Raw genomic sequence first — 14,365 nt, 5'->3', positions numbered from 1 at the left:
AGACCCAGTCAGATCGCATTTCTACACTTTCAGATACTATATGACATACTTCTAATGAAATCAAGTAAGCTCACATTTCAATACTTTTAATCTCTATACCATTTTAAGGCACATTTGATGTTTAGGCTTTCATTAAGACCTGGGCTGACATCTGCTCTAAGTTCGATCTGCCACTTTAGCTACCGGACTTGCAAGAGCATGCCCACATCTCCTGTGAACTCAGCTATTCTTTCTAATGCCGTAAACTTGAAGCCTGTGAAGTTCAGGCAGAGTGCGTTATATGTTTAGCTAAGGCATTCAAATTGTCCTGTTTGCAGATTGCTGCGGTGTATTCCTTTATGTGGTCACTTCGCTTTCTGTTGGTTTTGCCTATATAAAAATGTTCACAGCGTACACAAATAGCGCAGTAAACCACATTTTTAGAGTTGCAGTCAAAGTGGTCATGAAATCGGACAGTTCTATTGCAATGCTGGAAAGAGATGTTGTTGCTCTTTCGTACAAAAACACATGCCACACATTTGCCACAGTCATACATCCCAGGGTCTGTTGCTATCCCTTCCTGTGGGGATGGGCATTTGTTTTTCAAAAACGAACATCCTAGGAAAGAGGTTCGTTTGAAGCAAAAGTTCGGAGTTGCCCCAAGTACAGTTGTTAAGCCTCTCCCTCGAGGATGTCCCAATTGTTGATAAGGACTCCTCTAATTCTGAACATGTCAGTGGACATAGGCAGGGGGAAACTCGCCACCCAGTCCCTTTTGTTTGATCAGTTCGGTAATCTTGCTGTGAAGCCAGTTTCCAGGATCAGTGGATACCTGGAGTGCCTGTGCTGTAAAACCTCTTGGAAGAGATTGTACACAAAGTCCTCTGGGTATTTTCGTTCTAAAAATACATTTCTAAGGTAGAATCCTTCTGTCAAGAAAACTTCACCTTTGTAAATGAGTCTCTAAAGCCAGATAAACTGCCCCTTCACAATGTTCTTTTTCATGAATTGTAGGTGTTGACTGCTGAACTCCAAATAATTATTCCTAAAGGTGGGCTTGCGGTAAATATTGGAGTCGAACTGGCCAATTTATGGGTCTATTGTAAGGTAGATGCCTAGAAACTGGGTTGCCATAGCAATGTGTCCCACTGTGAGGGTCAGGAAGTCCAGAGTGTGGAAGAGGGTTTCCAGGAAGCTGCTCAGGGAAGGTCTGCCCCCCCTCCAGACAAAGCAGATGTCATCAATGTAATGTCTGTATATTACGGTGTTGTTGAAACCGGGAAGCATTTCAACTTTTTCCATTTCCCAGACACTGAGGACTAGGTTCGCATAATCTGGGGCCATCTTAGACCCCATGGGCTGATGATAAATTTTCCCGTTGAACTGAAAGAAGTTATTCTTTAATACTGCTTCTGTAAGTCTGCATAAAGTATTAATCTTAGTCACACTCAGGTTGGAGTGCTTTCTTAAGTACTGTCTGGTAAGGGTCAGTCCTCTGGTGTGGGGGATGTTCATGTAGAGTGCTTCTACATCCAAGGTGACCAAAAAATACTCCCCTCCTTCCAGTCTAAATTTGGAGATATCACTCAGAAATGCTCAAGAGTCCTTAGTGTAATATTTGCTGCTTTGAACAATCGGGTTGAGGATGTGGTCGACATACTGAGATATTTTTTCAGTTTTTGTCCTCTGGTTCGAGACCACATGGTGGAAAGGTGGATAGTCAGGATTTTTGTGTACCTTGGGGATTCCGAAAAATTTCCCAAGGCTAGGTTTTGTGCCCAGCATAAAATCCTTTTCATCCTGTGTGATCGCATCCTTTAGGTATAGTTCTAATAGGAGGTTGTCGATTTGTTTAAAGTGTTGTTGAAACTGCTTGATGCTGATTTTTTTTGTAGAACTGGTCATCAGTAAGTGATCTCTCAAGCTTTTGAATGTACCTTTCCTGCACCATCACTACTGTCCCAGTTCCCTAATCTGCCTTCATGATCCAGAGGGATTTGTCTTGGCAGAGTTCTTTCCAGGCTTGTCTTTCTTCTCTGTTGAGGTTATGCCATTTTGTGGAGGGCTTATCAGAAAGGAGTTTCCTTATATCCCTCTCACAGTTTCTTGCAAATAGGCCCAAGGTATCGGAGAGGACCATAGTATACAAACTTCTTGTAGTAAGGGGCCTGTCGTCGTTGTTCGAGCTTTCATCATCCTCCTCATGCTGTTGTATGTCTATTTTCAACTACAATTTCCTCAGGTAGCACTTGAGGTCCAGGATAATGTCTGCCGTGTTGGCTCTGTGCCAGGATGTATGAAAAGCCTTTCCTCTGTACCTCATGGTGGCTTTCCAAAAAAGCTTGTGTGGTCAGGTTGAAAATGTCCCCACACAAGATGAAGGTCTTGGGTTGATGTTGTCTGGGGCTAGGTTCCGGAGACAGGGCAAGTGGTTGGGGGGGGGGGGTTAGTCATGGCAAAAATCACCACTGCTTCCTATTCCCTCTCCCTCTGCCCCTGTGATTGTTGTTCCCCCTTCTCCCCTCATTATTATTTTTTTTGTGGCCCCAGTTGCTTCCATAGCCTCCAGGTCTGAACCTGGTGCAAGTCCTGGTTCTGGTAGTAAGTCCAGCTGGAGATAAAATATTATCAACTGCGTTATTATTGGACCTGTCACTTGGACGCGGGGTCTGGTAGTCCCCTCCTTGGTTGGTTGTATAATCTGGTGTAGTCTGGTTTGTACTGTTGTTGCCGCTGTGGTCCTGTTCACTGGTGTCTGGTCTGTTCCTTGCCGGCTGGTTTTGGAGCGGCGTTTGTGGACTCAGCTGGTTTTGGAGCGGGGTCTGTGGGCTCCTATGTGTGGTTGTGGAGTTGATCTCAACTAGTGGACTTAAGTGCTAGAAGAGATCCATCCTCTTGGGATACGCTGAGTCCATTATTTAATCCTTGGGAGTCCGTTGTTGGCATGGAGTTGCTTGTGGGATATTCCCCTTGCCCCCTCCATGTGTTTCTGGAGAGTGTTGACTTAATTGGGTATGCATTACCCTCCTCGTACTGTTTCATGTCTCCAAGTAATTTGCCTTTTTTGTGTTCAATTAATGTCGCCACGTCTTGTAATCCTGTGCGGTACATTATCCCACATTTCGGAGTATTCGTTAAATGGTGGGTCTTGCTGGATGCGTGTTTGGAGTTCATCTATTTGAGTCTTGTAGGTGGCCATTCCCTCAGCATTGCTTTGGATAAGGGCTTTGAAGGTAGCTAGAACAGAGTCATTATATATTTTAACCAGTTATTTATATAACTCAGAGTCTGGAGAGGTCCTGTTAGGGAATCTGTTCTATCTAAGACCCTGTGGAACTATATTTAGCTCCAAACATCTCTCCAAATAGAAGTTGTCATGTTCTGGGTTTTTGTAGGTTTTGATCAGTCTTTCAAACCTAGTAATCAGGGACCTAGTATTCTGTGAGATCCTTTTGTTTTGTGGGCAATACATTTGTGCTCCAGCAACTTGGTAACAGTGACGGAAGGGGTTAGTTTCCATCTGAGTAAGCAAAAGACCTGCAGCATGCATGGTCCTATCTTCCCTCCTGGTTCCATTGTTACTTGTTGTGGCCATGGGTTCGGTGTGGTCCAACAGTTCGGTATGGACCAGGGAAGTCCTTCTGTTTGTCAGAGTTGAAAGGCTGCTGTTCAGGTTTAAGAAGAGATCCTGTGCCATCCTAATCCCTTCAGATAATTTCGTAAGAACTGCTGTTAGATGCAACTCTAAAAATGTGGTTTACTGCGCTATTTGTGTATGCTGTGAAAGTTTTTACATAGGCAAAACCAACAGAAAGCTAAGTGACCGCATAAAGGAACACACCGCAGCAATCCACAAACAGGACAGTTTGATGCCTTAGCTAAACATAGCACACTCTGCCTGAACTTCACAGGCTTTAAAGTTTACGGCATTAGAAAGAATAGCTGAGTTCATAGGAGATGTGGACAAGCTCTTGCAAGTCTGGGAGCTAAAATGGCAAATCAAATTTAGAGCAGATGTCAGCCCAGGTCCTCATGAAAGCCTAAACATCAAATGTGCCTTAAAATGGTATAGAGATTGAAAGTATTTAAATGTGAGTTAACTTGATTTCATTAGAAGTATGTCATATAGTATCTGAAAGTATAGAAATGCGATCTGACTGGGTCTTATAAAGATAAAGTTTTTTTTTTTTTTTTTTTTGCACACGATACCTCTGGCTTCTTTCCAAGCTTCTTTTCCAGGTATATTTGTTGCACCCGACCCCGGTATGCACACGACACTACAGGATTCGCATGGTACCCCTCCTGGTTAATTGATCTACCTTTTTAATGATAATGAAGATGCATACAGCACCTTGCAAGACTACTGTTGTTATATTATTGGATAGGAACTGTTGTGTTAATTTAAATAAACTACTTGAAGTAATGTATTTAAACAATGTTAAAATGGCTGCTTGTATTAATGAAACATGTCATTCTGAAGAAGTCTTGACATTAAAGAAGACAAAAGTGCTAAATAGTACAAGAGTTGCTGGTGTTTTCCTTTTAATTCTTTTTGAATGCTTTTGTATCACGAAGTTCGTTCTTAATATCTCTCTCTCTGTGTCTCTCTCTCTCTATATATATATATATATATATATATATATATATATATATATATAAACAATAGATGTGTAAAATCTTACCATAAACATAGCTGCCCTTCTCTTCCATGTTGCAGTATTCATACTGTGGGATTTCCAGCCCTCAGGCGACCCAACGTCGGCTCCTATAAAAAAGCTTAAACCTGGCTGCTGTAGGTGCGTGGGGCATCACACTTAGGGCCATAAAGCTTGGAGTATAAATGTGACGTCGGTACGCACAGACCTCAGAACTTGAAGCCCAGAGAAGAGACTATAAAGGCCAAGGAGAAGCAATAGCAAATGTCCTTGCAGGGCTCCAATTAGTGGCCTGCAGTGAGGGTATACCCTAAAGAAGATAGAGGCTATCAGGGTGATGGAGGGTGGGAAGGAATACTGTAACATGGAAAAGGACATCTATGGTTATGGTAAGACTTTACACAACTATTCTATGTCCTTCTATTCCCATGTTGCAGTATTCATACTGTGGGAGAGTACCACAGCTAGGAGGGATGTTGGGAGGTGGAAGATTCTAGGAATCCTTGCAGGATTGCCCTGGCAAACCCTGCTCTGGCCCTAGAGACCTGGTCCAGCTTGTAGCACTTGGTGAAAGTATGGACTGTGGACAAGGTGGCTGCCTCCAATATGGAAGCAGTGTCTAGTCTTTTCATGAAGGCCTTAGAGGTAGCCATGCCTCTGGTAGAATGAGCTTGCACTCCTTGAGGAAAGGGTTTGTGATGATGAGAGAGTAGCAAAAAAGGATGGATTTTCTGATCCAGGAGGAAATAGTCTGTTTGGAGACTGCCTTACCCAAGTCTCTGGGATGGAAAGAAATGAAGACTTGGTCGGATTTTCTGAAAGACTTGGTTTTGTCCAAACAGAATCTCAGTTGTCTATGTACATCTAGGGAATGGAGGCTCCTCTCCACGGAGTTAGTAGGAGAGGGGTACAAGGTGGGTAGGTGAATGGACTGGTTTAAGGAAAGCTCATTAACTACTTTGGGCATAAAGGAGGGGTTAGTGCATAGGGAAACCCTGTCATTATGGAAGGTGGTGTTCAGAGGGCAAGCCATCAGGGCTTGTAATTCAGACACTCTTCTAGCAGAGGCGATGGTCACTAAAAGAATAGTTTTCCATGTGCATATTTGCAGAGATGCTGTTCTGGCTGGCTCAAAAGGGGGTAGGGTAAGCTTTTCTAGTACGAAGTTGAGATCCCAGGGGGGAAGAATGGGCTTTCTAGGTGGTCTGATGTGTAAGAACCCTCTCAGAAAAAGTTTTACATCCAGTCTAGAGAGAAGAGGCAGCTGTAAAGGCAAGCATGCAGAAATGGCTGAGAGATGGACTTTGACAGAAGAGTAAGCTAGCCCCTCCTTAATGAGTCGACAGGTACAGTTCAGGACCAGGGGAGGATCTGCTAGAAATGGGTCCTTGCTTCTCAGAGAATACCACTTCAAGAATCCCTGCCATTTAGACAAGTAGGTTTTTTTCTAGTTGGTTTCATGGCCTCCCTCAGGACAGAGAGCATGTCTTCTGGGTAGTGTTGTCTAAAAGGGATCAAAAGTTGATCACCCACAGAGTTAGTTGTAGTAGAGACAGTTGTGTTGCAGGAGGGATCCCTGTTGCTGAGTTAGTAGGTCCACCTGGTGGGGTAAGTTGTGGTGACTGCCCTTGGCTAGTGAAAACAGAAGGGGGAACTAGTGTTGCCTTCGCTAATAGGCAGTCACCAGTAAGATTTTTGGTCATTTCTTCTTGACTTTCAGAAGGACTCTGAATCAGAGGAAAGGGTGAGAAGGCATATAGGAACATTCCCTGCCATGAAAAACTGAAGGCATCCACTCTCCAAGTCAGAGGTGAGAGAGTCCTGCTGCAAAATTTGTTCAGTTGTCTGTTTTGGGGGAGGCAAACAGATCCAGATGTGGTGTGCCGCACCGGTGGACTATGTGTAGGAAGGTATCCCTGTGCAACATCCATTCGTGTTGCAGAGATGTAGTTCTGCTGAGCAAGTCTGCTTGCTTGTTTTCCTGAGAGGGGATATATGAAGCCTTCAGGAAGTGGTTGTGTTTTGCTGCTATCTCCCAGATTAGCAAGGTAATCTGACATAACCTGTATGTCTTTGTCCCTCCTTGTTTGTTTAGGTACCACATGACGGTCATGTTATCTGTCACAATGTGGAGTAATCCTGGTTGCAGCATGGGAAGGAAAACTTTTAGAGCTAAGAGGACAGCAGTCATCTTCCTGACATTGATGTGACGTTTTTGCAGGATAGGGGACCAGCGCTGTTGTACCCTGTAACCCTGCAGGGTTTCTCCCTATCCTAGGTCTGATGCATCTGTGTGCATAGACTGGGAAGTGGGAGGGAGTTGAAGAGGAATTTCCTGGTTGTTGGAAACCTGCTGAATCTACCACTTCAGCTCTAATTTTAGAAAAGGCAGAAGAGGGATGAGTTTGTCTAGAGGTTATTGGCTCTGGGAACAAACAGTCTAAGTACCATTGGAATTTCCTCATGTGCATCCTTGCTAGTGGGAGCATGGAGATGGTGGCAGCCATGAGGCCTACAATTTGGAGAAACTGTCTTGCAGTGAGATGTGATTCTGTCAACAGACTTAGAAAATGGGAGGAGAGGGACTGTACCTTGTCTGGAGGTAAGAAGGATCTCATTAGATCTGTTCTGATTCTGCACCCTAGTAAAATCTTGTCCTGATGTGGGAGGAAATAGGATTTTTGGAGGTTCAGAGTGAAACCCAGGTTGTTTTGAAGGGACATGGGAAATTGGATATTTGCCCGAAGGGTGGACTGTGATTCTGCCAAAATGAGAATGTTGTCCAGGTAAGGGTAGATTTGAATTCCCTTGGTTCTGCAGTGGGCGATGGCTGGGGCCAAGCACTTTGTAAAAACTCTGGGTGCCGTAGACAAGCCAAAAGGCAATGCAGTAAACTGAAAATGAGAAGAGGGCCCAGAGAAGTGCAGGAACCTCCTATGGGAAGGTCTGACTTTGATGTGCAGGTATGCATCCTTTAGGTCCAGGGTAACCATGAAGGCTTGAGATGGAATGAGGGGTAAAAGAGTTTGAAGGGAGAGCATCCTGAAGGAGGGAACCTGTAGGAACAGGTTTAGGTAGGTAGAGGTCCAGGATAGGTCTCCAAGGGCCAACATTTTTGGGACTAAGAAGAGGTGGCAGTAGAAGCCTCATCCCTGCAGGATGGGAGGAAGTAGAGCGAGTTGATTTTTGGGAGGGAAAGGAATTTTTACTGGTGTAGGTTTTTCTTTCCAGGAAAGAAAGTATCCTTTTTGGATGATGGAAAGAACCCACCAATCTGTAGTGATGGTTCTCCAAATAGGGAGGCATTGGGTAAGGCGGGATGGACAAGGGCACTTGGGCAAGGCAGTCACGCAGAGGAGGGTCCCCTCTCTACCTGGAAAGGACTGTTTGTTGGGGGGTTGTGGTTGAGGGGGTCTGGGATAAGGCTGCCTCTGAGATCCCCTACATGGTCTGACAACAGAAGGCCGAGAAGTGGACATGGCCCTTCTAACAAAGGATGCTTTGGCCAGGTAGTTCCTGTAATATCTGGCCACTGGGGACACCAGCAAGTGCTTAATGTCCTGCAGCTCCTTGATTTTTTCTTGCAAATTTTTAAAAGGTTCTGCAGCATTTTTACCAAATAGAAGGTTGTTATCCAGAGGAGCATCCATGATCTTGGCTTTAAAGTCATCTGGCAGAGGTTGTAGCCTCAGCCAGGAGTATCTGTGTAAGGTGGAAGCAGTGGCAGTAGATCTGGCAGTTGCTTCAGCAGCATCATAGCTGCAGCGGACAGACTGTATGGCTACTTGGGTGGCCAGTGACAATTTGGAGGAAATGTCAGATTTGGCTGGACAGTCCAGGGTGGTAGCCAACAAGGTGAAGGCCTGCAAAACTAGGTCTAGGGCATACTTCACCATGTGGGTTTGGTAGTTTATAGCTCTGAAAGCCAGGGTAGAGGAGGTGTATACCCTCTTCCCCACATCCTGTCAATGGTTTTGCAGTCTTTATCGGATGGCAATAGGGAAGCTGAAAGCAATTGTCTAGACTGTCTGGGGATACGGCAATAACAGCTGGGTTGGCCAAAGGTGGCTTTATGAGGGAACTTGTAGTCATCAGGGACTTTATAAAACCTATCTGGCTTCTTAGGGGCAGGGGGTTGAGAATCTGGGTTCTTGGAAACCAAAGTGAAGGCACCCAAGAAAGCTAGGAGTACTGGAGAGATGGCTGAAGGAGAAGGGGAGTCGAGCTGTAGAAGCTCAGAGTATCTTTTCTGGGTTCAGAGACTCAAGAAGTTTCCCACTTGAAATACTCAAATTTTTGAGACAGGTCTCCCCAAATGACAAGTCCTCACGTGGGGAGTCCCCTTCAATAGAGTCCTCTTCAAGTAAGTAATAGTCAATGGAAGAGGCAGAGTGTTCTGGGTCTTCCTGGGTAACTGTAGGCTGAGTAGATGCTAAAGGCAGGGAGGAGGAAGAAGCCCGCCTAGGACTCAGTACAAGGATGCTGGTGGGAGTAGGGCCTGCAGGCCTAAGAGCCATGAAGGGCTGCATCAAGGAGGAAGTGAAGGACTCCCAGTCTGGGGCTGCCGGAGGCGTTGGGCTCAGGTATTTAGTTTTCAGTTTCCTTTTTGAAGGCGTGCGCATCTGGGTGGGTAAGGAAACAGAGGCCTGCACTGGGGTAGGAGAGGTCTTGGTTGGCCAGTCCAGCGATGGTTCCCCGCTGACGTTGGTTATAACCGACATCTGAGTCAACTCCGCTGGGTAATGACACGGCCTCTTCTAGAGCAACCATCAGAACCAGAGTAATCTGGTGTCCCTCAGCCCCTACAACGGTAGTCGGCGGGACATCCAAAGGCGGAGCGGCATCTGGAGAAGGCCTGCAAACCTTGGCCTTTTTCCGCGGTTTTTCAGCTTGGGCGGCCAACTCGGGATCCATCCTAAGAACGAGACATTTAAGCCTTTAGTTTTCTAGAAACAGATTTCATGTGGACAGACGGCTGCATATGGTCTTGGGTACAAATGATTGGCAAACAGAGCAGGCCTTGTGGTCGTGCTCCTTACCTAAGCAAAAGACATAGTGGTCGTGGTAGTCTTTGTGCGGAATCTGCTGCCCGCAACTACATTTACTCTTTTTCTCTGACATCGGCTAGATAAAAACAACAGCAACCAACCTAAAGCTTCAGAACGGAAAGGCAAACACCCCAATGGGGAACTTATCTTTAGATGTCTTCGGACGTAGGAGCGAAGTGGTCGAAGTAATCATCTGCGGCTGAAAAGTTCTGAGATCTGTGCGTGCCGATGTAACATTTATACTCCAAGGTTTATGGCCCTACGTGTGATGTCCCACACACTTACAGCAGGCAGGCTTAAGCTTTTGTATAGGAGCTGATGTCTGGTCGCCTGAAGGCTGGAAATCCCACAGTATGAATACTGCAACATGGGAACAAAAAGACACACACACACACACACACACATATATATATATATATATTTACACACACACACATATATGTATATGTATATGTGTATACACACACACACACACATATATGTATATGTATATGTATATATATATATATATATATATATATATATATACATATATGTATATGTATATGTATATATATGTATATGTATATATATATATATATATATATATATATATATATATATATATAAATACACACACACACACACACACACACACACACACACACACATATATATTTACTATTGAAACATCGAACATCAGAATGTGAACCGTTCAAAAAGCAGTTTACATGTTTGATGTTCGGAATATTAATTAGGTTGGAATATTAGCAACCTAACTGAGGCGAAGTTGAATTAGAGTTCTGAAGTCTGTTGTCCCGTTTGCAGCAGTACGTACAAAGCAGATCCATAATGCACAGAGCTGACGGTAATGTTTTTGCAGGGGACCCCCCCACCACTTATATATTCCAACTCTGAGATCACACTACAGTGTGGAAAAGGGAAAAGCTCGCAATCCACACTGCCCCGCAATCACAATACGAAACACCGCCAACGTATGAACGAATGCACAGTGGCATTCGCTGAACCGGAGACTCACAGAATTGAAGGTTGGCAATATGGAAATCGGCCACCTAACGTTCGGCATTCCCATGTTTGCCAAAGGGCCAATATAAGCCTAGCCAAAAAGTTACCCTGGCTTTCGCCACCCAAGAAAATTATTTTCCTGTGCCCCTGTCGAGCAGAGCCACAGAAGTGATCCCTGGGGTGAGTTTCCTATTTCCCATCCAATCATCAAGATTTTTCTTGAAGAGTGCTAATGAGGAGCTCTGTTTGACATAGATAGTCTGTTCCAGAGTATGGGAAGTCTCTGGGACAGAAATCTATCCCTCCAGCATGTTCTGTTTATTGTGGTGACAAGGTTTAAGTCCCTACAGCGTGTAGCTTGGAGGGATTGGGATTTCGTTAAGTAGAACATGTCCAGCAGCTCTGGGTTTGACATAGCTTTTTATGTTAGGCAGAGATCGCCTCCGAGTAGGCGATATGCGACCGAGTAAAGCTGGAGTTTTTTTTAGACTGTCTGCGTAGGGCATCTGTTTGAGGCCAGTAGTTCTCTTTGAGGTATTTCTGTGGCCTTTCCAGTTGTTGTAGATGTCTTGTGAGGTACACACCAAAAATGGGCATTGTACTCTATATAATGGGCCTAATGAGTGATGAGTAGAGAGGAACAATGACCTCTTTTTTTCTGGATGAGAAATCTTTTGAGAGGAGGTGAGCCACATAGAAGGATTTCCTGACCACTGTGGTGATGTGATTATCAAAGGAGAGATTACTGTCCACCTGTGTCCCAAGGTCTCTTATTACACATTCGGCATTAAGTACACTACCACTTGTGTGGTAGTTCATGGGTACAGAGTTTTTACCAAAGGGGATGACAATACACTTCTTGGCACTGAACTTCAGGCCATGGCTTTGACACCAGGCATCTGTCTCAGTGAGGCCCTTTTGTAGTAAGTCCACATCGTTAAGAATTTCAATTATGGCTCCTAGTTGGCAGTCATCTGCAAATGTTGTTAGCCAAAGACCTTCTGTGTTAGCCTGTACTTCAGAGAAGTAGATACTAAACAGGAGAAGACCCAGGACTGAACCCTGTGGTACTCCACTTGTCACTGGTCTGAAGTCAGATTTGGAGTCTGCTACTTTAACAGTGTGCGTTCTGTCAATGAGCCAGTTAGCAACCCATCTTGTGACATAGGGATTTATACCTAGTTTAGTGAGCTTATCTATAATTCCAGAGTGGGGGATGGTGTCGAAAGCCTTGGCGAGATCTAGATAAGCTGTGTGAACCACCTTACCCTCATCTATGGCTTTGGTGACTGCTTCAAAGAAGTCAATCAGGTTTAGGAGACATGATCTGTCTTTTACAAACCCGAACTGGGTAGGGTCCAGAGTTTGGAGATTACCAATGTCTTTGTTTATGAGTTCCATGATGATGCATTCCATAGCCTTGCAGATCAGGCTAATGGGGCGGTAGTTCCTGGGGTCCGTTGTGGCTCCCCCTTTGTGAAGTGGGATAACCATCTTGGTGCATCATTCAGTGGGCACAAAGCCTGAGGTGAGGCTATGACTGAACATGGTACTTAGGTAGGGTGCCAGTTCATTCGTTCATGTAGAACGCAGCCTAGGATATTGTCAGGTCCCATGGATGCTGTGTTCTTGGCTTTGGACAGTGTTTTTTTTTTTTTTTAATCTGTGCAGCCGTGCTTACAGGAACTTTGCATTCTTCCGGTATAGAGATGGGCCCTCTAGGGGGTGAGAGGGGGGTAAAGTTAGCACTGAACCTATCTGCCAGGATGCTGGCATATATAGATTTTATATATATATATATATATATATATATATATATATATATATATATATATATATATATATATATATATATATGTGTGTATATAGAGACACACACACATATACACACACACACACACACACACACATATATATATACATATATATATATATATATATATATATATATATACATACACACACACACACACACGACTGGACCTCTGTAATGCCAAGCAAAACCAATAAAGTGCAACATTTCTCCTTAAGGAGACAAAAAAAAAAAATCTATGTTTACCAACTATCCTCCCTGTAGTACAGTAGTAGTGACTCATACCAACCTTCTGGAAGTGAATGTCAGCAGAACCAACCAATCCTGTAGCACAAGCCACTGCTAAGCAAAGAACCTGCAGAAGTAACTGCTAGTTAAAAGAGCTGTAACACAGATGATAAAGACTTGCTCTGAAGACTGAATGGCGCATTAACGTATACTTTAAAGGAGTGCACTTACCTGTCGTAGTCCGAGAGTCTTTGTGTCCCACATCTGTTTTAGATTCCAGAAAAATGGCTGTTCACATTTCTGACATGAGTCACTCTCTAACCACTGTGGTGCCTGAAAATAAGTGAGAAACTAATGGAAACAAAGTATATTGCTACATTTACTATCACAGTGTTAGCTGGTATTCTGACCAAAGAATCCCAATATGGAAAACAATGAATACAGGAGTATTTTCCTGTATTGTTAGAACAATTAATGTTTTTTTTGCATCATTTTATTTTGTATGCTCACTCTGACATTTATATAATTGAATTATGTGACTGCTGAAACTGTTCTGGACTGTTCAATAAAGTAGATGTTTGGAGGAAAAAAAATGCTAATGTGGACATTCATACTGGCTGATAAGTGAGGTGCTATTTATAACTAATTTAGCATACCCCCTCAAAACAGTGTGCAAATTGTTCCTATAGTAATGCAACCTCAATAATTGAAAATCTTAGCAGTATTTTGTCAAAGCTGACTTTTACATTAACTCAGTCTAGGATTCCAGCTTACTGCAATCTGATGACTGCCAAATCATACAAAGTGAGGCAAAAAGTTATACATAATAAAAATTAAAAATAAAACTGTAGACATGCTTAAAACTGGAAAACAGAAGCTGCATGAAGAACTCTATGCATAGACAGATCTTAAAACCAGCTTCTTGCTGGTCTGCCTCTCCGCTGCAGGCACCAGGACTGGCATTAAAGCTACTGGCTCTACTAAGTGAAAGTGACATCAGTAAATGCAATCATATGTGTGGTGCCACTAGGCACTCCTCACTACCTCCCCAACCCAACAGCCAACTAGAATCCCTCTGTTACTCAGACATACTCTCATAAAAAGGGCATGACCAAGAGAAGGAAGTTAGAACATATTCAAAAGAACAGGGGAGGAACAGCTATACAGGACTTAAAATACATACAGGCAGGTACTAATCCATTAAAACTTTGCTTATAAACTACAAAACAATACTATGAAACTATGCAAAAGGCATGAATGTACTGCAACAGACACAGTGAATGCCTAATGTAAATGTACCTTACTTTGGGGCTTCATTTGCAGCAGATCTAACACTAGGTCAGATTTCCAGGTGGTTTTCACAAATGAATAAATGACAAAAGGAAATGGAAACCAGATGTTATTTTACAGCTAACAGTCTACCTACTCTCCAACAACTAAAACAAGAAAGCCCTCTTATCCGTTGAAACCTGGTTTGAGAACTCTCAACTCCTTCTTAACCCCCTACAACTAAGCTTACGATTTTCACTCAAACAGCATAATGCTCATAAAAACTTCTTCATTTTATTTTATTTATTTTACATTTGTTGACCGGGCTAGTCTGGCTGGATAACAAGTCCATTTTCAGCAGAGGCCCG

At 43.6% G+C, this 14,365-nt stretch overlaps 1 protein-coding gene across 2 annotated transcripts in view; it reads right to left on the bottom strand.

Annotated features, from left to right (window-relative positions):
• The window catches only part of WDFY1 (WD repeat and FYVE domain containing 1), a 954,352-nt gene that overhangs the window by 243,444 nt on the left and 696,543 nt on the right, over positions 1-14,365 (bottom strand). For both annotated transcript variants that reach the window (XM_044070252.1, XM_044070253.1), the window contains exon 9: positions 12,960-13,061. In XM_044070252.1, the coding sequence (XP_043926187.1) occupies positions 12,960-13,061 (102 nt within the window). The remainder of the gene's footprint in view (positions 1-12,959; positions 13,062-14,365) is intronic.

The sequence above is a fragment of the Protopterus annectens genome, chromosome 4.part1 (genome assembly GCF_019279795.1).
Source record: "Protopterus annectens isolate FY-2018-M chromosome 4.part1, PAN1.0, whole genome shotgun sequence".
Classification (NCBI taxonomy): domain Eukaryota; kingdom Metazoa; phylum Chordata; order Ceratodontiformes; family Protopteridae; genus Protopterus; species Protopterus annectens.
Note: the sequence above shows the minus strand (reverse complement) of the source record. Positions and strands in the feature narration are given on the sequence as shown.